The 25,641-nt window shown below is 35.8% G+C and overlaps 1 protein-coding gene across 7 annotated transcripts in view; it reads left to right on the forward strand.

Moving 5' to 3' along the window:
• The window catches only part of LOC106884362 (uncharacterized), a 458,610-nt gene that overhangs the window by 384,677 nt on the left and 48,292 nt on the right, over positions 1 to 25,641 (forward strand). For all 7 annotated transcript variants that reach the window (XM_089353025.1, XM_089353024.1, XM_052968142.2 and 4 more), the window contains exon 2: positions 23,333 to 23,461. In XM_089353025.1, the coding sequence (XP_089209151.1) occupies positions 23,335 to 23,461 (127 nt within the window). In that variant the 5' untranslated portion in view covers positions 23,333 to 23,334. The remainder of the gene's footprint in view (positions 1 to 23,332; positions 23,462 to 25,641) is intronic.

A 25,641-nucleotide genomic window follows, 5' to 3' on the forward strand; every position in this document is an offset into this window, starting at 1 on the left:
ATATATATATATATATATATGCAATTATACATAATCCTTTTAGCATTTTGCCGCACCAACGAATATAATTCGACCTCATCGTTAAAGAATTGTGGTATTTTGAATTCATAAGAGACCACAACGTCGTAAGATCACCGAGGAGGTGGGCGTTAAAAACGGTTTTTTATAGATACTGATGAAATTGGGGCTGGTTGAGATAAATATGTGAGAATACTAAGTTGCATCAGTGGTGAAGGCCAATTACAATTATTACCACTAGTACTTATAGTTCCGTTATATCACTGTTGTTAGACCGGAAAAAAATCAAAGTTAAAACAAAAGTATATCTATTGTTATTTGAGAGCCTTTCTCTCATGGTGAGGTTCACGTGGCTTATGTAAATATATTTACAGCCTAATGTTTGTATGAGAAGCGTCGATAAAGGGAGAGTTACAGATTGATTAGGAGTGTATTGGGCAAAATATTAGGTATGGTGGTTTACTGGTAAGCCTGTAGGTTAGAAACGGTGAAAGAAGAAAAGAGAGGGCCACAAAACTGGATCATCAGCCAAAGAAATACAGCTTGCTAGTTCTGAAGAGCAGAAACACTCCAGTAACGTTAAAAAGGCAGAGCGGATACAACACGTCAGTGGCTAAATACTTGGAGTGTGTTGGTAAGTGAAGTTTTGCTTATCGGCTGCATGACGCTTGTGGGAGAATCTAACATATTTGTATGTGTACATGTAGTTGCTCTGCCTCCCAGATATATACAAAGAAATCTTAAATGGTTTTGGAGTAGTGAATCAGCTACAGCAAAAATTATTCTTGATTTAGTCGTAATGTGAACTGTAGTAATCTTTTTCTAATGCAAGCTAATGGAGTAATATATTTTAGTAAATGAATACACGTAATTGACCGTTAACAAGTGGGTTCTCGTTCATTGTTCATTGCCTTTCAATCTGATGCATATTCATTAACATATTATTCAGTAAACTACCGAATTCAAAAAAAGACCATTTTTGTATTCGTGTTTGTTTTAGCAAATTTGAATGCGTTTTGTAAATCAATTATGGCCAGGAATGCAAGGAATAGTTAGCAAATCTTCCGCAAATCAAACCATACAGATTTATTGGGAATGATATATATATATATATATATATATATATATATATATATATATATATAGCAGTTTGGATGCGCTATATCTAAAAAAAATATAATAAATAGGAATTTAAAAGACATCTCGATCAGAGCTAAGCCGGACTAAACAAAATAAGAACGATAATGACTATCTAAAGACGAACCAGTTAAGTGTTCTGTACTTGGTAAGGCAGACTATTTACTTTACTGGTATTCCGTCGGTTGCGATAACGAGAGTTCCAGTAAGACCGATCAACAGAACAGCCTGCTAGTGTACCCTCAACGCGTACCCTTAACGTACTTCTCATGGGGATTCAATAGGACACAGAATGGGACAAGGCTGGTTCTTTGAAATACAGGTACAACTCGGTTTTTTTGCTAGCTGAGTGGACAGGTGCAACGTGAAATAAATAAAGTGGGTTAGTCAAGAATATAATGCGCTGCAAGGAATCGAACTCCTGGCCTAATGATCGTGAGACGAATACCCGGGCTACTAAGGGTCGCCCATTCACTACTACCAATTAGATCTTGGGTAACTTGGGCGGTGTTTAATCTGTTGTAAGCATCTAGAATTTGAGCAAATTTGCTCCCACCAATCACGGAGAACCAAGAAAGTGTCATGAGAACAGCTCTTCTTTCTACGACTGAGGTATTGGAAATAATTTTCCAGTAGTAGTAGTAGTAATAGCTTCATTGACTTCAAAAATCATGGCACTGTGTTCAAATCTATTTCAGCAATTTTTATTCTGAATCCATCTGATCACATCTGAGGTGAGACAAAATTCGAAATACAGCAATACATCCTTCTTCTGTCTCCACTTCATCCCTTTCTTCTTCTTCCTTCTCTTCCTTCCTTTTCGTCTTCCTCTTCTTCTTTTTCCATTTCTTCCTCGTCGTCGTCTTCTACTTCCTCCTCGCCTTCTTCTTCCACTTCTTCCTCTTCTTCTTCCTCTGCTGCCGTCACTAGAAAACACAATTGCCTTTCGTCAGGAACAGCAAAACTTCCCCTTCAAACGATGGAAGCCATGTAACTAGAAGAACGGTCAATCGTGCTGCTTAAGAATTGATTGGAATTTCAAGGGGAATTCACACTTCACAAACCTTAAATAAGAAGAAAATAAGGGTTAATCACTTGATCACTTCATACTCTAACAAACGTTGAAATTCTATCCGCAACAAGTCAGTAGACGGAATATACCTAACTAAACAAACAAAAAAGTAAAACAAATGAAAGGGAATGTGTGATATCATGATATCTATCTATCTATCTATTTATCTGTCTTTACAAATATGCATACATGGGTGATACACACCCTTACATCTCTGTAGGTATTCATATTTTCATACACATATTCACACACATATATGCACATGTGTATATGGACGTAATATGTGGGTGTGTATATGTGTGTGTCTCAGAGCGTGAGTGTCTGTATATATGTATATATATATATATGTGTGTGTATGTATATATATGTGTGTGTGTGTGTATATATATATATATATATATATATATATATATATATATATATATATATATATATGTATTTATCTATCTATCTATCTCTCTCTGTTTCTATATGTGTGTATATATATATATATATATATATATATACACATACAGGTAAACACATTTACACACAAATGTACCTTGTGTTTGCATGTGAATGTATATGAAGTTACAAACACACACACGCGCGCACGCAGACTCGCACACACACAAGCACACGTACACGCACACACACACGTACACACGCTTATGCACTCTCCCAATTGAAGCCTCATCAGCATCAAAACTACAGGCAGACACAATAAGATGTTGAATCGCAGCACTGAGGGCAAACAAATCCCCCACCAAAAAAACATCACATAGCGCGCGCACACACACACACACATTACAGGTGGGGAATGGGGAAAGTAAACATTACAACATTCACACAGGTAGTTGCCGGCTTTCTCTGCTAAAGAATTTCACAAATGTATGATAAACTGCACCTCTTTCACTTGCCAGCCAGTGTGTAGAGATTCGGCAGAATGCCGAGATGTTACGAATTCTCCCGAGTCGCCTAGGTTACAACAAAAGTACTTGCTGATAATTTAATTATTTATATATTATTTCTTTTTTTATTTATCTATTTATTTCGAAACTTTTTTTTAGTCAAAGGAAAAACAGCAGCGCCCATATCTCTTTTCACTGTTTTCGGGACTGGTTGGAAATTCTAGGAAGGAAGTTATCCTGGCTCCAGTGCTTACAATAAACTAGAATGTTCTAATATGCCAAGGACCGGTAGGGGTATTAGAGCGGATAAGGGATTAATTATATCATCGAAAATCTTGAACGGTGCCTCCAATAGTATTGTACATAGATTACATCTCCGAAATTTCAAGTATGACATGTTCAAAGACCCAAGGGGTCATGACGTCATGAATCCGTAACCACGTGACTGCTAAGCAGTCGTCTTAACCACAGAGCTGCATATCAGCAAGTGAATATGTTTGTTTTATCTGTTACTTGTTTCAGTGAATAGACTGCGGTCATAATGGAACACTGCTTTCAAGAGTTTTTTTGTCGAAAGAATCGACTCCGGTACTTTTACGTTTAAAACGCCCAGTACTTATTCCGTCGGGATTTCTTTTGGCGAAACGCTAAGTTGCTAGGACGTAACCAAACCAATACCGCTTATTAAGCAATGATCAGGGACTAACAAAGACACACGCACGTACACACATACATACACCCCACACACACACATATATATATATATATATATATATATATATATATGTGTGTATATATATATGTGTGTATATATATATATATATATTTACGACCGGCTTATTTCTGTTTCCCTGTACCAAATCCTCTCACAAGAATTTGGCAATAAACTCGTCTACAAATTCAGTTGTAACTCCGTAACATGTGTATTACGCATGCATGTCTTTTTTATCTTCGTATTTTATTATGGTTTCTAGAAATATAACAGTACCTTTCCTATTAAAACCCCGTAAATTACATCTAATTTGAATGGAATATTAAGCACAATAGATATGATAAGGTTTACGCCTGCGCTCAGACACATACCCACATATATATGAGGTTCACAATATAGACCCACGAAGAACAGGTATAGAATAAAGCAGTTTCATATTTTAATGCATAGCAGAATTATATTATTTTGAACCTCACAATGGAGGCAAGTAAGACATTTCAGTATAAAACTATACATATATGTGTATGAACGATTGTATGTACGTGTGTATACTTGTATGAATTAAATATTCTTCAATAGGTGTGGGTGAGTGTTAAGACGTATGCTTCTCAACCACATAGTTCCGGGTTGAGTGACACCACTGCATGGTACCTTGGGAAAATGTTGTCTATTATTGCCTCGGGGTCACCAGAGCCTTGTGAGTGTATTTGGTAGACACAATCTGAAAGTACCATTGTTGTGTGTATATACATATGTGTGCGTGTTTATTATATTGCGTTGGTGCATAATTATTGCAGCTTCTTTTTCAACAAATTTTACTCAACAAAACCATGAACAACATGTAACAAAAACATCCTTAAATGATTATTCCGGAGCATATTCACCATCTACTTCAATTACCGCTTCAAATTTGTTTAGCAGAAGGTCAGACCGTCACTTAAAGATGCTTTTTGCTAAATATTGTTATTGGCTTTACTGAATAAAATTTTATTTCCTTATATTCCTTTCTGTCGAAGAACGTAGGCTCGAAACGTAAAAGTCTTTCTCACTTCCCGAGCGTCAAACTAATACACCTGCTTGTTGTTCATACACCTATATTCGTCTTTTGTTTTTCTGTAAATTTCAACTATATATATATATATATATATATATATATATATATATATATATATATATGGGGGAGGGACGCGTGTGTGTGTGTGCACGGATGGGTGCCTGTGTTTGTCCCGCATCCCCACACATGTCAACGGGTGTTGGTTCGTTTACCTTCCCGTAAATGTGTGGTTCACAAAACAGACCAATAGTACAGCACTAAGCTTAACAAATAAGTACTTGCATCGATCCATTCGGCAAAAAATCTCTCACTGTGGTGCCCCACCATGGCTGCAGTCTAATGACAGAGACAAGTTAACGATAAAAAAACATTCGAATTACCCTACGTGGGTGAGACACAACTGAATTGTTTCGTAATTGGTTTTCCGATCACGAGAGTTTTGATTCAGTAAATATATTCTAGCTCCTACCTTAGATCGACGGATGCTTTGTGAAGAAAACAAAATAGTCGGAAAATGTCTGGTGGTTGTAATTAAACGTGCTAACACTTGCAAAGCATCTGCTATCAGCTAAACCTGTACGAAGAATTACCTCAGTGGTATAACTGCTCGAGGAATGTTCAATAATATCCACTATTAAAATATTGCGTAGTTTATTCCGCTCATCGGACAGTTTAGAAAACTCAGCATCCAAATAGATACGAGATCTACTAGATCACCTAATAGGTATTTCTTGTAATTGGAAATTTCATCATCTACATTTTCAGAATATTTCTGTTTGCAGCAGTGCGCAGAATTTGAAATATGCTGTTACGTCATCCGTAATGTTATGTCTAATTTTAGCAACAACAGTTTATTCGTTGTGTTTTATTTAAGTCCTTCAAGATATTTTTACCAAAATTATTTGCTGAATCATGTTTTAACCAGAGTAATCATAATAAATACCGAGAATTATACTTTTGTTATGATAAAAATCAATAAGGTAACAAATTGAAAGGATTTCAGTATTTTCCAGGAATATTCTATGGCGGTGAAGCTAGACGGACAAAATTAAAGGATCAGACATTCTAATCACGCCGTTCATTATGTCTGTCTTTATATCGCTCTAATATTATATGGATGCACGGTCATAGACAGATATAGAGCGTTTTTCTAAGGTTTTAGATGTACACGTAATTAGAACGAACTACTTATTCGAAGAAAATGAATAGGATTTGTAGATATATTTTTATATAGTGTAATGTATAGATACAGTTGTACGTGCGTGATAATAGGTATATACTTCCCTGTCTGATCTACGCGTGCTGTGCTTCTGTTAACATAATTTGAATTTAGAGAACTAGAGAAATACGTGATAATCGATTGGTGACTGTTAAACTCCGTACCAATTCTGCAGGTCATTGACATACATCACGCAACAACAAATCGGAAAGGGACAACAGGCGTGCAAACAAGAAACAGAGAAAGGCAGAGAGATTGATAAACGGAACTGATAAACTAAAACAGAGGCGAAAATATGAAAGACAATAAAGTATAGGAAGAGATTTAATTCATTCCATACGCTAAATCCTTCGTTTACCTGAATAAGACTTATAGATATATATGTATATATATATATTGTGTGGTAAATAGCTTGACTACCATCCACATGCTTCCGGGTTCAGTCCCACTGCGTGGTACCTTGGACAAGTGTCTTCTACTATCGCCTCGAGCCGACCAAAGTCTGGTGAGTGGATTTTGTACACGGAAACTGAAAGAAGCCCGTTGTGTGCGTATATATATATATATGTGTATACATATATATGTTATATATGTTTGTGTATATATATATATATATATATATATATATATATATATATACGACAGGTTTCTTTCAGTTTCTGTCTACCAATTCCACTCATTAGGTGTTTTGTCGGGTACAGCAGAAGACAATTGCCGATGGTGCCGAGCGGTGGGACTGAACTCGGAACGAAGTGGTTAAAAAGCAAACGTCTTACCACAGGTACACCCCATACACACACGCACACATACACATGGATAGGGAGTTATAGGCCCCAAACATCAGATCCAGTTGTTGCAATAAAATGAAAACCAATAAAGGGTCTCGAAGCCAAGTCGCTTTGTTAAGCCGGATTAAGAATACATTCGGAGATCACATACTCTCGCTCACAGACACACATACATACACATATACACATGCACACAGATAGACACGCAAAGGATACCCCACATGAATTCACACACACACATATACACGCACGCACACACAATTCAAATTGCGTTGGAAACAGAAGATTACCCTGTGCTGCAGTTTCTGTTGGCGAATTATCAAAATTGTATGTGTGTGTTTATATACAAACATACATGCATATGAGTATGTGTGCATTTATATACAAACATACATGCATATGAGTATGTGTGCATGTGAGTATATATATATATATATATATATATATATATATGTGTGTGTATGTATATATATATATATATATATATATATATATATATATATATATATATATATATATATATACTCACATGCACACATACTCATATATACACAGACACATATATGTATATATGCTTATATTATATAAATATGTATATGTAAGTATATTTATAAACATGTACATTGATAGATACATATATACTTATGTACCTACACATCTCCCTATTTTATTGTATGTGTGTGCATACAAAAATGAATATATGCATGTGTGTGTGTGTGTGTGTGTGTGTGTGTGTGTGCTAGACTTTAGATTCAAATCTTCATGCAAATGGTAAATTTCTATTTGATCCCTTATTTCAAAGATATCTTTCACTTTATATTTGAATACATTATCATTGTTTCTCATGATTGTCAGTGCTTTGGTTTACGATTGTAACGAGAATGTCTCGCATCTGAACGGGATTTGGCGATGCATTTATCAATCAACTTCATCATCGCAGTCATTCGTCGTTTTAATCACGAGAAAGTTTCATCTTATTTGTTTCTGATATATATTTTCGGCCTTTATTTCTCTCATCCAGCTCCAGTCCATGCTTCATTCAACAGACCAATGATAACAAGCTTCCCAAATGTGACTATCACATTTTTAGGGAACGCTGTTTCGGATTATCATTCGTTATCGCTTTTCAAAATAGCAAACGAGCAGAATGATTGCCACTTCGAATAAAATACTTAGAAATTTTTTTCCGGTTTTAAGCTCTGTGTTCAAATTCCACCGAGGTCTACGTTATCATTCATGCTTTCGTGGTCAATAAAATAATAGAAGTCAAGCACTGTGGTCAAAAGAATCGACTAGCTCTTTCTCTCCCACCGAACTCTACGGTCTTGAGCCTCTAGCACCAAGAATTGCTTATCTCTGTTTCGTCTAATGATAATAGTGTAATATCTGAGGAAAATATAGCTGCTATTTCCATCTGACCTAATGATCGTATAGAAAACTCTTCTCAAGCTGGTTACTAATTGTAACTGTTGTTGTCTACATTCTAAGTTGCTGATGTTTTCGTTGTTGTTGTTGTAATAGAAGATGCACTAAATCTTCTTGTTTTGACTACAAAGCGTGCCAGAACTTCATGGTAACAACTTCCAAAAACAGTAGATGATTCAATACTCAACATGAGAAGTGTTCTCTTTGGAACGTACGGACTAGCTTACGCAGAGCGCCTGGCATATGTAAGGAATGGCATTGACAAAACTATTGTCAGTTATAGTAATATTAGTGGCACAGAAGTGCACAGGAGTTTGATGGACTTAAACACACACACACACACACACACACACATATATATATAAGGGCATTACTATACAATAACGCCTCACGACATGAGCGACTCTAAGGTCAGACTACTATAAAAAAGCACATTTTTACCGAATGCGAGGAACTGCAACTCTCAAAGCCAACCCCTTAAAAACGAACTAAACTATAGATCATGATTTCGTTGTTATTGTAGTATTATACAACTTCTACTCGTCAGTATAATATGGTGAAGGAAAATAGCAATAAACAGTGAATCAACACACCAAACGAACACCATGTATCCAGCATAGCATATAGACGACTGTTCATCGCTATTTCCCTATGTAAGTGGCGGGAATTATATATTTCGGGAATAAATGATGGATTTTTTCCCTTGAGGTTTTTTTTCACGCTAGCTACTTGATAAATTCTTGTAAAAGAATTCGTCCTATTATTGAAATTTATTTATTTATATATATATATATATATATATATATATATATATATATATTCTTTTACTTGTTTCAGTCATTTGGCTGTGGCCATAGTGGAGCACGGCCTTCAGTCGAGCAAATCTGTCCCAGGACTTTTCTTCGTATGCCTAGTACTTATTCTATCGGGCTCCTTTGCCGAACCGCTATGTTACGAGGACGCAAACACACTAGTATCGGTTGTCAAGCGATATTTGGGGCAAACACAGACACAGAAACACACACACACACACATACATACGTATATACGACGGGAGTCTTTCAGTTTCCGTCTACCAGATCCACTCATAAGCCTTTGGTGCGCCCTAGTCTATAGTAGAAGACACTTGCTCAAGGTAGTAAGCCCAAGGACTGAACCTGAAACCATGTGGTTGCTAAGCAAGCTACTCACCTCACAGCCACTCCTGCATCTTTGCTACTTATAACTCAGCCACTCCTGCGCCGATATATATATTAATTTATATAAGGGCATTGCTATACATTAATGCCTCACGTCTGGTATGTTGAGTTATGTTTATTTTTATTTGTCTTGACCATGCGTGTACTGATTAGTAAAAGATGCAGATTACTGTGTTAATTATGAAATCATGATTTACTGTTAAGTTTTTAGGGTGTTAGCATTTGAGAGTTGCATTCCTTCGTGTTCGGTAAAAATGTGTTTATTATGGTAATTTGACTTTTAGAGTCCCTCTTAGCTTGAGGCATTCATGTATAGTAATGCCCTTATATAAATTAATAAACATATTTATAGGGAATTTATGTATTTTTCCGTTATGAGGTTTTTTTCACACTAACTACTTGATAAATTCTTACAAAGAATTTATCCTACTATCTAATTATATATATATATATATATATATATATATATATACATGCATATATGTACAAATGTATAACTATGTACAGATAGGGGACGAGACAGCGAGAGACAGGGAAATTAGAGGGAAGACACATAGTGACTAATCAAGCGAGGTTGGAAATATAGAGTTAAAATAAATAACATGCTTAGGAATAGGATAGGAATACGTATTGGATGGGATATACACACAAATGCATAGACATTGCCATATACTCACTTGTGTGTGTGTGTGTGTGTGTGTGTGTGTGTGTGTGTGTGTGTGTGTGTGTGTGTGTGTGTGTGTGTGTGTGTTACTGCACATAAATGCACTACGTACGCTAAATTAAACAAAGAAATGCAGGCAGATAGTGAAAAGACAGCTACACAAAGAAATGAAAATGTCATAGTCGAAGAAGGAAGAGATGAGGTAGACAGAGAAAAATGGTAGTGGAAAACTTCCATTAAATGTATAAAAGAAAATAGGACAAACGTAAGAGGAGGAGATGAGGGTTTGTAGAGAAGTAGAAAAGAGAGAATGAATATGAATGCGAATCATTTGGCAAAAGAATTGAAAAAGACGTTTATGTATTTGTTTTGTAAGATTCTTGGTGTGAAATCGTTCGTTGAAACAGATAGTGTTATACTTTGGGGATGGTCATATTTGCCAATTAAATACACACGATAGATATTTGGTCTTCACTTCAGTTTCGTTATTATCATTCTACTTTGTCAAAGAAAGCAAAAAAAAAACAAAAAAAAAAAACCTATATGCTCAAGAGAAGACTAAATATATAGTGCGTGTGGTGCGTTTAATTGGCAAAATATGACCATCATATATATATATATATATATATATATATGTATGTATGCATATGTTTATATATATATATGTATGTATGCATATGTTTATATATATATATATATATATATATATGTATGTATGCATATGTTTATATATATATATATATATATATATATATATATGTATGTATGTATGCATATGTTTATATATATATATATATATATATATATATATATATATATATATATATATATATATATATATATATATACGTATGCATATGTTTATATATATATATATATATATATACGTATTTTATTTATTTATTTATTTATGTGTTTCAGCCAAGTGGCTGCGGTCATGCTGGTGCACCACCGTGATTTTCACGTTCCTTGCATGGCTCTTCTCCCACACCTGACATGGTCCAATAAAGAGTTTTGATGGCACATCTGGTGTATAAGAGAATTTGACACAGCTGCCCTAAACTGCGTCTCATTACGAGCCATTGGTTCGTCTCGTATCGTGGAGAGGAAAGCGTCAAGTTTTGTCTTGAAGACCTCTGCATCCATGTCTTGCATGTCTCTCAAATGTTTTGGCAGGGCATTGAAGAGCTGAGGTCCTCTGAAACCGAGGCTGCTGCAGTATCTCGTTCTTATGTGAGATGCAGTGGACGGTACCTTTGGCACCATGCAGTGGCGACCCGTGCGGGCATTCCTGTAGTACTTGATACCAAAGTTTGGCACCAGTCCTTCCAGTATTTTCCACGTATGCATATGTTTATATATATATATATATATATATATATGCATATGTTTATATATATATATATATATATATATATGCATATGTTTATATATATATATATATATATATGCATATGTTTATATATATATATATATATATATGCATATGTTTATATATATATATATATATATATGCATATGTTTATATATATATATATATATATATATATGCATATGTTATATATATATATATATATATATATATATATATATATATATATATATATATATATATATATATATATATGTATGCATATGTTTTTATATATATATATATATATATATACATATGTGTGTGCGTGTGTGTGTGAAGGTGTGTGGCTCAGTCGTTGGAGCGTCGAGCTTACGATCGTGACGTTGTAAGTTCGAATCCCGGACAGGGTTGCGCGTTGTATTCTTGAGCAAAACACTTTATATCACGTTGCTCCAGTTCCCTCAGCTATAGAAAGGAGATGCGACGTCACTGGAATGTACAGGTCATGTACTATTTCTCTGAATGGTATAAGAACTGTGGTGAATTGTCACACACGGCGCAATGCCATGCACAAGTTCATGTAATATTCCTTTACTATATTTCAATGTTGTTTATGTATGTCACCAGCATCGCCATTTTCTCCATTCCTCCATGGCCGATAAAATACGTATTAAGCAAATTCATCATCATGTACCATGTTCTACTAAAGCCTCGATTCCAAGAGTCTTGGTCTTCAAAGTTGCAGGAATGGTTGCCCTTCTTGTTCTTTTCGCTGGGCAGCGCAGCCGATTCTGCGAGACAGCGGCAGATAGCGAAATAGATAAACAGTTACAAGCATATATAGAGAGAAAGAAATGACTAAAGATTGATAGTTTCGGATCTTTTTTAAAACGGGGGTCACATTTTTCATTAATGTTTTACGTAGTGTTTTTGGTACCGAAAGACTTTCAAACTTCGTATACTTATCTATTTTGTGTTATAGAACAGAAAAATATTTTTGTATTCGAATTTATTTCATGTAAAAAATTGTCTTATTTCGATAATTTCAACCAATCACTGACAAGTATTCAGTTGTTTACATTTACTCCTTTGGCTGATTAAGCCATAGCTTCGTTTTATTTGCTTTTTTCATTTTAAATTTGCTTTTTTCCTTTTCTTTAATTTTCCTTCGTTTTATTTGCTTTTTTCTTTTTAAATTTGCTGTTTTTCCCTAACCCTAACCCTATCACCGATAGAATTGTTTCAGAATCGTTTGTTTATGTAGTCGGCTCTTAATGTATATCGGCTGAATGGACGTCAGTGATTGGTTGAAATTACAGAAATACGACAACTTTACATGGAATAACTTAGGGATTTCTTTTTTTTTTAAAGAAGAAAAAGATGTTTTATATGACACATTCTACCAGTGTTCCAAGTTTCAAAGTGTTTCGTTAATGAAAAATGTGGCCCCCGTTTTAAAAAAGATCCATAGTTACTGATAGATGGAAAGAGGGAAAGAGAGAGGGAGAGAGAGACAGAAAGACATGAAGTGCGCTCATTATTTCACTTATATCTCATTTGATACCAAAATATTTGCTAAGTAATTTTGAATTTTGTGGCATATGCGATGAGAACGCAGAACCGGAGCAAATACCGCAAAGCAATTTTACCGGCAGGCTACTAGTTCTACCAATCGACCACTCTACGAGCCAAGATTTAATTGCTTTACACTTCATCTCTGCAATTTATGGCCATCTACTTACGTTGCTATTTCATTGATGCCATAATCAGTTATACCAAATATTATAGCAACCGTCATTTACTAACAAGTTCAGCGATAATACAAACAATAGCAAAGACAACAAACATCGGCTTTGTGTGTGTGTGTGTGTGTGTGTGTGTGTGTGTGTGTGTGTGTGTGTGTGTGTGTGTGCCCCACCCACCTACCACCGCTTGACAACTAGTATTGGTCTGTTTATGTCTCGGTAACTTAGGGCTTCGGCAAAAGAGACCGATAGAATAAGTACCAAGTTTAGACAATGAGGACCGGGGTCGATTTATTCGACTAAAAATTATTCAAGGCGCTGCTCCAGCATGGTCGTAGTCTAATGACTGAACCAAGTAAAAGAACATATTAAATATATATTGAAACGAAAGCAGAGGCTGCAACATTGTGAGATTATCTATGTAATCGATCGTCGATTTGTTAAATATAGCAGCCAAACGTCCCTGTATGAAATACTACGACCGTAAGTGAAGAAATGTAGAATCTATAATGGCGTTCTGATGGCCTTTCTGTTTGAAACCAGATGCTGACAGCGTGAGCACTTTGATTACTTTGATCGTTTGTCTGTTTAATGTAGATTGTCCTGGAGCTAAACATCATCATCGTTATTATTATCATCACCATCTTCGTGATGGTCGTCGTCTTCGTATTTTGTAATCGTCTTCGTATAGATCGCTGTCATCATAACTGCAGTCTTCGTCATTGTAATGATCTAGGTTTAGCATATATTTTTCAGAGCATTCACTCTCTCATTTCTTGGAATTGGATAGTTTGCGCTTTGAGAATACTGTCAATAAAAGGGATCCCTCATATCTCCGTTCTCATCAGAACTAAGGGACAGCTTTTCACAGACAGAAAAACAAAGCTTTTGTAAAGATTGTCAATGAAAGGGATCCCTCAAATCTTCGTTCTCAACAGAACTGAGGGACATCTTTTCATAGACTAAAAAAGAAGCCTTTGAGAAGACACTCAATAAAGGGATCCCTCAAATCTTCGCTCTCACCAGAACTGAGTGATACCTTTTCACAGACTAGAAGCAAAGGAAAAAAAAAGGCTTTTGAGAAGACCCTCAATGAAAGGGATCCACCAAATCTTCGTTCTCATCAGAACTGAGGGGCACCTTTTCACAGACTGGAAGAAAAAATGCTTTTGAGAGGACCCTAAATGAAGAGATCCACCAAATCTTCGTTCTCATCAGAACTGAGGGACGGTCAAGCGAGGACATAGCAACATCCTTTCACGGACTGAAAGAAGCAAAGAAAAAAAAAATCCCGTTTGGGATCTGAAACCGTCGAATAGACAGACTTGGAGCGCTGATTTACTAACAAAACGTGATGTGAGGGTTGGCATATTTTCCATCGAAGGATCTTGTCTTCCTGAGCTGACATGGCTCTAACGATGGAACAGTTCCCTTACAAAAAGCACAATAACACCGCCGTCGCCAACACAACTACGACTACTATTACTACTACCACCACCACCACCAATAACAACAATGAAACGCAAAACGAATACAAGAATATCACCATCACCAGATAAGCACCAGAGACTCGGTTGCTTCCATCAACACCACGGCCATCATCACAGCCATCAACAGGAAAACAACAATCGCAATGACGTCGACTTGAAATATTACCGAACGTATTATAACAACTATTAAACGTGTAACCGCGTTAAGAAGTTTGCTTCCCAACCACATGGTACCGAGTTCAATCACACAGCGTGTCGCCTTGGGTAAATATCTTCCACTGAAGCCCCGACTCCACTAAAGACTTCTGATTGGATTTATTAGACGGAAACTAAACGAAGCCCGTCGTACATATATATGAATATATATACATGAATATGTGTGTGCGTATGGGTGTTTGTCCTCAATCATCGCTTGACAACCGGTGTTGATAGGTTTACGTCCCCATAAGATAGTAGTTCGGCAAACGATAGAATAAGTATCAGGCTTTACAAGATATATATATATATATATATATATATATATATATATATATATAAATTTAGTAAGTACTGGGGTCCATTCTTTCGACTAGAAATTCAAGGCGATGCCCCAGGATGGCCGCACTCTAATGAGTGAAAAACGTAGAAGATAAAAGAATGATAAAAAACAATAAAATACTTTTATAACAGTAAATAATAAAAAAAAACTGGCACTAACGCTACCTGTTCCTACCATCTATACCTCTACCACCATCACCACCAAAAACATCATCATCATGAACATTATCGTCGTCATCGCAACCATTTCCAAAATCACAGCAGCAACAACGAAAACAACATTACAAAAACAACATATGCAGCAACAACAAAATACTGAAAAGTCAACAAGTGGATCGTTTATAAAGCTAAAGCAGAGTATGGCAGCCTTCTGTAGGAGTCGGGTGGGCAGCGGGTACCGGGGCTTTAAGACATTGTGTGAATTCTTCAGTTACATTCTTGTCTTATGTCTGGAATGTGCAAACAGGCGGACTCTCAGCGGTACATTCCTTAACTATTTTCGGAGAATGAAGTAAGAGTAAGCGTGTGTATGTGTGTGAGTGTTCGTGTGTTCGTGTGACTATTCATTCGTGTATTTGTGTGTGTGTGTGTGTGTGTGTGTGTGTGTGTGTGTGTGTGCATGAGAGAGAAAGAAAGAGAAGGCGGGAGAGTGAAAGAAAGAGACTTAAAGTGAAAGAACGGGAGATGGGCATAAGTGAGAGAGACACAGGAGTTATAAGGAAAAGAATAAATAATCAGAAATAAATAGATTTCGTAATACAATTATATATATATATATACACACACACATATATATATTCATATATATGGGCGCAGGAGTGGCTGTGTGGTAAGAAGCATGCTTCCTAACCACATGGTTCTGTGTTCAGTCCCACTGGGTGACACCTTGAGCATGTCTCTTCTACTATAGCCTCGGGCCGACTGAATACTTGTGAATGGATCTGGTAGATGGATACTGAAAGCAGCCAGTCGCATATATATATATGTGTGTGTCTGTGTGTTTGTGTGTGTGTGTGTGTGTCCCTCCTACATCGCGTGACAACCGATGTTCGTGTGTTTACGTCTCCATAACTTCACGGCTTGTCAAAGGGTACCGACAGAATAAGTACTAAAGTTACAAAGAATTAGCTTTCCTGGAGTCGATTCGTTCGGTGCTCCAGCATGGCCGCACTCAAATGACAAACAAGTAAAAACTCTCTCTCTCATATATATATATATATATATATATATATCTTTGTATTTATAGATCTATTCCAAAAGTTGGTAAAAATATTGTATCTGTTATCAACGTAGCAACATTCTCACATGTAAGGTTGTTAATCGTACAATTTTGTGTGCACATCAATTTAAATAAATTTATATATATATATATATAAGCAACAAGGATATCCAAAGATGTGAATGGATTTGGTAGATGGAAACTAAAAGAAGCTCGTTGTATATATTTATATATATTTATATATTTGTGTGCGTGTGTGCATATATATATATATATATATATTTGTGTGTGTGTGTGTTTGCCCCCCCCCCCCCCAGCATCGCTTGGCAACCGATGCTGTGGTGTTACGTCCCCGTCACCGTGTGGTTCAGGAAAAGAGACCCTCAGAATAAGTACTAGGCTCACAAAGAATAAGCCCTGGCGTCGGGCGGTGCTCCAGCATGGTCGCAAGTAAAAAAAGAAAATATATGAATATCTGCATATATCAATGTAGTGTGAGTGTGTGTAGTTCGATGTGTGTGAAGATTGTTACTAAAATAGCAGAGACGCTGCGCTGAGAAAATGTAAAGAAAGTATACAGCGGGACTTGAATGAAGTGAAGGATTGGATAGAGGGAGAGAGAAAAAGGATGAGAATATTTGCAATAAAAGACAGGGTCATAACAGAAGGGTAATGGCAGAGATGGCTTAATAGCTAGATCGATCGATCAATAGACATATAGATAGATAGACAGATAACTAGCTAGCTAAGCAGCTAGCTAACTGCCTACCTGGCCAGCTAGATAGCTATCTATGTATCTACCCATCTCTCTATCCATTTATATATCTATCTATCCATTTATATATCTATCTATCTCTCTATCCATTTATTTATTTATTTATTTATATAGATAGATAGATAGATAGATAGATAGATAGATAGATATAGTGAGAGAGAAAGAGAGAGAGAGAATTGGAGAAACCAAGAAATAGTGTAATTGGAAGAAATATTTTAGTGAAAGCAAGGAAGGAGAAAATATGTGGAAACAAAACAAAATAAAAGAGATAGAAATGAAAAATAGTGAGAGAGAGAGACAAAGAGAGACAAAGAGAGAGAGACAGACAAACAGAAAATGAGTGAGAGTGTGTAGATAGGGTTGAATTGTTTGAAATAGTAAAAGTAGCGGCGTGGGCGGCGGTTGAAATAAATTGTGATAGACCGTTTGGTAAACACAGTTTGTTGAAGGCAGGTTTAAAGAACTTTAGCAGAGAGTTATGGTAACACAGCCAAACGTTAGTCACAAGATCCATTACAACCTGTAGCAACAAGTTAGTTCACACGCACAGAAACTAAAGATCAATCATAAACATCTACACAAGCACACAAGCACACACACACGCACGCATATACACACATGTTTATACATACATATAGATATGTATGTATGCATGGTTTTATTTAAATTATTTTTCTAAGGAAGGGGTTGATTTCTAACAGATATACACATGCTAGAATGTACATAACGAAAATACTGTCACATTTTAAACTTGAGAAATGTCTTGCATAATTTTATTGTTCCACTTACAGTTCGTTGATATTTTTTTTTTCTGAAAAAGCCCCAGCTTATCTAAATTTCTTATTTCTTTATTGCTCACAAGGGGCTCAACATACAGGGGACAAACAAGGATAGACAAACGGATTAAGTCGATTATATCGAGGCCCAGTGCGTAACTGGCACTTATTTAATCGACCCTGAAAGGATGAAATGCAAAGTCGACCTCGGCGGAATTTGAACTCAGAACGTAGCGGCAGTCGAAATACCGTTAAGCATTTTGCCCGGTGTGCTAACGTTTCTGCCAGCTCGCCGCCCTAGCTTGTCTAACTTTCTGTTTGGCATTTACTCACAGACCAAAGTGCACCAATTATTGCTATAAATGTAAATTTGTAATTTGGATATAGAAGCTGCAGAGGAAATTCACTCTGTAGACATTAAAACCAGCATAATACTGACATCAACTGGAATCTTCCTCAGAAACAGTGATATTGTCAGGCTTTATGGTGAGATGAAAAAAGTTGGCGTTTGAGATCAGAGCAGACTTCTTTCGAAAGCCGTACAAAATCTCTGACAACTTCTGCTAAATTACAGTAAAGACAAATACAAGAGCCTAAAACTGAAAGTGACGTAAACAACAGCCTATGTGTAGTCTGTGAGCTCGTCAGGAAGTGTCACTTCCTGACGAACTCCTTTACAACTCCAAAAGAACTGGAGTACCATACCTCAACTGAGATATAGATATGAAACGTACATCATGCCAAAAAAGTATAGAAAAGTAGCATTGATATGTTTCCTGAAGACTTCAAGATTTCACTAATATCGACATGTACTGGAAATTTTATCGGTTCTTCACCACAACATGACATCGCACGCTGTATGTGATGTGTTTGGAATCCAAAAGTTGGTGATTGCTACAAAACATCTATTGGATAAAAGAGTCACTGCAACAAAGATGCAACGCAAATGTCGATTATGCCATGTGCCTAAGGAAGACATCACACATGCTATCAGAAACCACACCAAAATGAAATTAGGGTAATTATTTTCAATGGAAAGTGACGTTGACCCTAAAACACTATATAATGTCATTCGAAAAGGAAAGACTGTCCCGACATGACTATAAAGAAATCTTATTCATAAACATCACAAGGAATATTAGTGGAACCTTACCAACGCACCTTCTACCAACAGCAACCGTGTCAGGCGGACATGGTTGTTTGGGAAAGACAAGAAAAATTTGCGTGTCATTATAGAGGTCAATTGTTCTGCCAATGTGAATATCTCTTCAAAGAACAAAAGGAAAGAGAAAAACTAGGGACAACTGCGTAAATGCACAGAAATAGATTGTTCGAGACGAAAACGGTACGTCATAGACGCCGGAACTTCAAAATCATATGATTTCATTCTCCTGGAAATCGTCAGTGGGAGATGTCCGATTACCGCATATCAATCAAATCTCGCTATTACGATACATAGAAAATCAACATTTCTTCAGTCACTGATGAGGCAAATAGCCAGCAAGTTTATTAAAAATTAAACTTTAGCGACGGAAGTTGCATTCGTACCAAAAGCTAATCTTTATATCCAACTAAATGTGGATGTCTTGTTAGAACAGCGAATACTGTGTTGTTAGAGTTATTAGTCTTGAGATGCACGAAGCGCCTATATGAGAGGATCGCAATAACGCAAAGGTGGTATCCACGGTGAGTTGAATATAAAGATTACATTTTGGTAGTAACACTGCTTCTGTCACTTATAATTAAGAAACACACACACACGTACACACACAAATTCCTACACACGTCCTTATGCACCTTTGATACACAGAAATTTGGATGAAGGTATATGCCAGAGTGGAAATATGTGAGCATCAAATCTGTAGTGAGGAAAACAAAGCAATTCAATGCCGTAAAATCTGAAATAATAACGCAAATCAAATGACAGTGAAATATGTTCATCGCAGTTAAGTAACACACATTTTGCTGACAGATTTAATAAGCCCAGGGCCCAACATATAACCAACGAATGATACATGTCATTTATGGTGTACAAGAGCAGCAAATGACACATGTGGTATTTAATAATGAGGGTGGTGGATGACAGGTGTCACCAGGTGTCTGCCAAGGAAGTAAACTTTATGTTGTCGTCTGCTCTTCAGGAAATGGAAGTTAAATCTCTCACAAATTCATATTTTACCTAGAAATATTGAGTAATTTAGTTCATGGTAAGACATTTCTACAATAAATAAATGCGTTCTAGTTCGTTCATAACGAGTTTGCTACAGCAGGGCCGAGTTGGAGTTAATTAGAATATAGAAACACGATCTATCGATCAACACACTAATGGCGACGAAATGACTTGAATTTGAAGCCTCATACAAAGCGTTTGTGCATTATTGAAACGTCGTGTATCTCCACAACAACATAAATGCAAAAATTAACAGAAACATATATAAGGGGTATATAAAAGTTGTAAATTCTTAAACGTTTCGTAAATCAGTTATATCATTTATGTATGGTGACACGTTCAGGTATTTATATATCCTGTTTTAACTTCCTGTTTAATTCAAGAGATTGTTTCAGAACTATCATGAAATGCTTTCCAGTTGTCATAGTCTGATCGGTTGTCTATATAAGAAATTTTGTTTGCTAATTTTCTGCACGTTGTGCAATGCGCAACAGATTCCTGATGGGAATTCTTATCTCTTTATTATACTTTATCTGAAGGCGGCGAGCTGGCAGACACGTTAGCACGGTGGGCGAAATGCTTAACGGTATTTCGTCTATCTTTACGTTCTGAGTTCAAATTACGCCGAGGTCGCCTTTGCTTTTCATTCTTTCGGGGTCGATGAATTACATACTGGAGTAGACCTAATCGACTGCCCCCCACAAACAAAAAGAAAAAAAAATCGGGCCTTGTACCTAGAGTACAAAAGATTATACAACCACCTTTCGTTTTCATTTCCTTTGATCTATACTTTCCATTTCGAATATTCTGTGTATTTGCCTTTGGTTCACTGTTGAGCTAGTTTATTACACGAATGAAACTTGCCTTTAAAGGACACTGGTTTTTGAGTTGCTAAGCGATGGGATTAATAGAAGTAAAGATTGTTGACTATATACGTACATAGCGATACATTAATATCATTATTATTAGGTATGGGAGAGTTAATGAAACGTTTAAAATCCGTGTTTTTATAATGCTGTAACTATAGTTCTCATTGTGTAGTGGATAAAAAGTATTTCCTTTGCGGGAAGATGACAAGTGTTCTCTTTATTTTTACGTTACTCAAGACAATTGAGCTTAAAATAGAAATCTGAAAATACCAAAATAGAGAACAGAAAAATAACACTAAAACAATTTTTTTTTTTTAATCCATTTCAAAATAAGTTTGCATGCAAATTTTAAGAGATATTCGAAGTGAATAAACTAAATATAAAAATATATATATATATATATTAGAAATGCTGCTAACACTCTTTTAAATTTAGAGATAAAAGAAAATGAATCTCTTGACCATTCTGATGAAATGATGGCAACAAATCTTCATTTTAATGTTGAGTGCATTAACGAGAAATAAAAAAAAAAAGATTATTTACAAATCATAATTCTGCAGATGTCCTAGATTTTTTGCAGCGTCTGTATGCAGTTTGAGACGGTTCTTTCTGGTAATCTTCACAATAAGTAATGTTTGTCTCGTTGCTTATGATTTAGTTTTGCAATATAAGTAAACAACTTTTGATAAAAGGTGGACAAAAGGAAAATGATTCTTTCTAAATAGGCTGATAAGCTTATATGTGCTTAAGTGTGTACTGACACACAAACACATACACACACGTATATATACACAAACAAACACAAATGTGTATATATGTGCGTGTGTGTATATGTGTGTGTGTGTGTGTGTGTGTGTGTGTGTGTGTGTGTGTGTGTGTTGTTTCTTTACTACCCACAAGGGGCTACACATAGAGGGGACAAACAAAGACAGACAAACGGATTAAGTGGATTATATCGACCCCAGTGCGTAACTGGTACTTAATTTATCGACCACGAAAGGATGAAAGGCAAAGTCGACCCCGGCAGAATTTGAACTCAACGTAGCGGCAGACGAAATACTGCTAAGCATTTCGCCCGGCGTGCTAACGTTTCTGCCAGCTCGCCGCCTTATGTATGTATGTATGTATGTATGTATGTATGTATGTATGTATGTATAGTAGGGCGTCACAATGCGTGTACCAGCTTAGTTCGAAGCAGTTCGATTAAGTGAGATTAAAATCGCAATTAATAGATAAAAGCACCTTGTAGACTGTGTAAAATATAAATTGTGATAAACAAGGGAATTTAACTCAATAACATCTCTTTCATTTCTCTCTTTTGTTTATTTTGTTGTTGTGAAAACAATGCAGTTAGCCATGGGAGTTGTGGATAATAACAACTGGTGAAAGCAACAAACATGAATCGATCTTGTCAGACCTAATTAACGATACATATTCAAGGCAAATTGCAAATCAGATATGATTAGTATCTGCAGAAATAGAGGGCAAGTAGTGGTCCTAAAAGGGATTACCAATATAATAGCCTAAACGTGTATCTTCACTTCATTGGAGTATGAAGACAAATCATTAAGTGACCTCGACATTGAATTAATAGGGTTCCCGGTTGGTGCTGGAATTGCTTGTCCTCTTTTTGTGATTTCTAGCATAGCGTTGATGTGTTCAATATTTCCTATTTGAAACTATTTTAGTAATAATATTTTATCAACGTAAACAGTCTTTTGACATACAAGAACTTCCCTTTTTTTTAACCCTTTCGTTACTGTATTTCTGCTGAGATGTTCTGTGTTTCTTTCAATTACTTTAAATATAACAAAAAAATTAGCAGAATAACTTAGTTATCATTAAGCTAGTGTTAGGAACATAAATTGTGATTAAGGTTTGGTGGAAGATCTTAATTCAAAACTTATAAAAACAAGACATTTGTACTCAGAGCCAGAGCCGGTTCCCGTTGGGTTGCTAACGAAAAGGCCCGCTACTTTTTATGCATTTCAATACATTTTTTATCAAATTTTAAGTCTACTATACATCCTAATTAAAATACTCCTGAACATTTAACATCAGTGCCACTTAAGGTTTTCGCTGAATTTCTATTCTAAAAAATTGAAATGATTATAACACGCAAATTAATGTCTTCAAAGCTTCAGGCATTACTGAAGCAGAACACCACAATTAAGCAATGTCGTTATTATTTTTTTTAATCTTTTTTTCTTCGTTTCCAGATATGCGACACTTGTTGGTAATTTTCTGGTGCTGCATATTCCATATGCTTTGCGCTACTACCGGGGGACGATATATCGACTACGAGGAATTTCCTTTCAAAAGTTACGAAGATCCCGCGTTCCCCGAAGGTGAGTGCAATGATTCATGTTTTGTCACATATCTCTTTTAAGCAATGGTTAATACACACTTTGCATCCACCTCAGGGTCGTATTCAAACGCCAATCTAAAAGCTGTGATTATCATGTGGTTTCAATTTATTGTTAAAATATTATGGTTAACTCACTGATCGCATTTTGCTATGAACTCATAGAACTTGTTCTCGATGACTCGCCCACTCATCAAACAGAGGATTGTATAACCGTAAGCCAAAGAGCGTGTATTCTCCAATGCGGTGGTGTTTTCTTTCAGGTTTTCAATGGATGGAACTCAATATTGGAATCGTTTCATCTTAAGTCCTTAAGAAAATGAAATCAATAGCTTTCATATTGCAGCTTGCTCGTTTGTATTGTCAACATAATAATTACTTCCTTTATGAAACACATACCTAATGTAAACACACACTCACGTGAATAAATTTGTATATATATATATATATATATATATATATATATATATATATATATATATATATGTATACATATACATACATGCATGTATATATGTACATATATGCATGTATATACACATTTACATACACTTATATATATGTATATATATGTGTGTGTGTGTGTGTGTGTGTGTGTGTGTGTGTGTGTGTGTGTGTGTGTGTGTCTGTCTTCTTATTCCTTTACCGGTGTCAGTCATGTAATGGCGACATGGGCACGTTTTCATTGTTTCCCAAGAAAATGTCATTGCTTTTTCTAGAATTTTAAAAATCAAGTTATAGTTAAAAATATCATTTGGGATTCAATTACTATATACATATACACTCTCACACATACACACTCGCACGCATATAGACGCATACAGACACCACTGGCCTAATTTTGCTGCATCCATGGCATGTTATATTTCTAGAATTCCTCCATGGTCTTCATAGCTAATAGGACATTGTATATTCGTATATATTCCAGCAGGGTGCATATAGCGTTGGTCGCCTCGACTGTTGCTGCCTTCACTTCCTACATCACAATACTAGCCATCTAAGGGCTAGCATCACTCCCCGTTGTCATGGTCTATGAGTTTCTGGATAAGAATATAAGGCACCGACTTGTCCCCGAGTTTGAATATAACTCATCTATAAGAACTTCCTCAATTATTCAAGGAAATAATATTCTCAAATTTAACTGAACTTGACTACGGTTTCTCTTGCGGGCACGAAAATATATTCGATATCCTTCAAGATATGAGACTAAAGTACTGATGCACTTGTCTTTATTACGCAATACTTCCAGTCAGACTTTTTCACCACCATATAATTCCTAAGACACACCCGATTTAGTTCGTTAAAAATGGAAGTTTAGAAAGGGTTATTCTGTTTTTGTATGTTTGTTTGTTTTTGTCAATTTCGCATTCATTCCATTTCTTGGTGAGACGACTCTAAGCGGGGATGGTTATGAGTGTGCGCGTGCGTGCGTGTGTATGTGTGTGTGTTTGCATGTGTGGATGTGGTTGTGTAGTTGTCGTTTGCCAAAAGGAGAGCTCCTTTGACTCTGTATTGTTATTGATATTCTTGTTCTTGTTATTGTTTAGCTTATCACAACGAATGTCTATTTTAATTTTTGTATTTTCTATCATAAAATCATTATTTTTTTCTCGTGAAATAACTACATTTCTTTGTGGAGTTAAATTAGTTATATTTTTGTTGTCTACAGTCTCCAAAGACGTGAATGTCTTTGTTAGAATTGTTTTGAGGGGGCGTATTTTTTTTTTAAAGCTGTAGCAATTATATTGTACATGATAGGTGGAAGCGAACATTTTTCTTTGCTAATGTGTACATTTTTATTCCACACAAGGAACAATAATTGCAAATAAATAAACTCTTATCTCCTCTCGTTAGAAAATCTCTATTGATATATTTCTATGTAGTGTCAATCGAAAATAATGCATTAATGGTGTCAGTCAATAGAAGCACGCACGACTACTTCATATCACATATGATAATAATAATAGTGATAATAATAATAATAATAATAATAATAATTATTATTATTATTATTATAGTTCCAAATTTTGCCACAAGGGATGCAATTTTGGGTAAAGGAGTGAGTCAATTGCATCGACCTCGGTGAAATAATAATAATAATAGTGACAATAACAATATTAATAATAATGATAATAATAATGATAATAATAATGATAATTATAG

This window comes from Octopus bimaculoides, chromosome 5 (assembly GCF_046866305.1).
Source record: "Octopus bimaculoides isolate indiv1 chromosome 5, ASM4686630v1, whole genome shotgun sequence".
Taxonomy (NCBI): domain Eukaryota; kingdom Metazoa; phylum Mollusca; class Cephalopoda; order Octopoda; family Octopodidae; genus Octopus; species Octopus bimaculoides.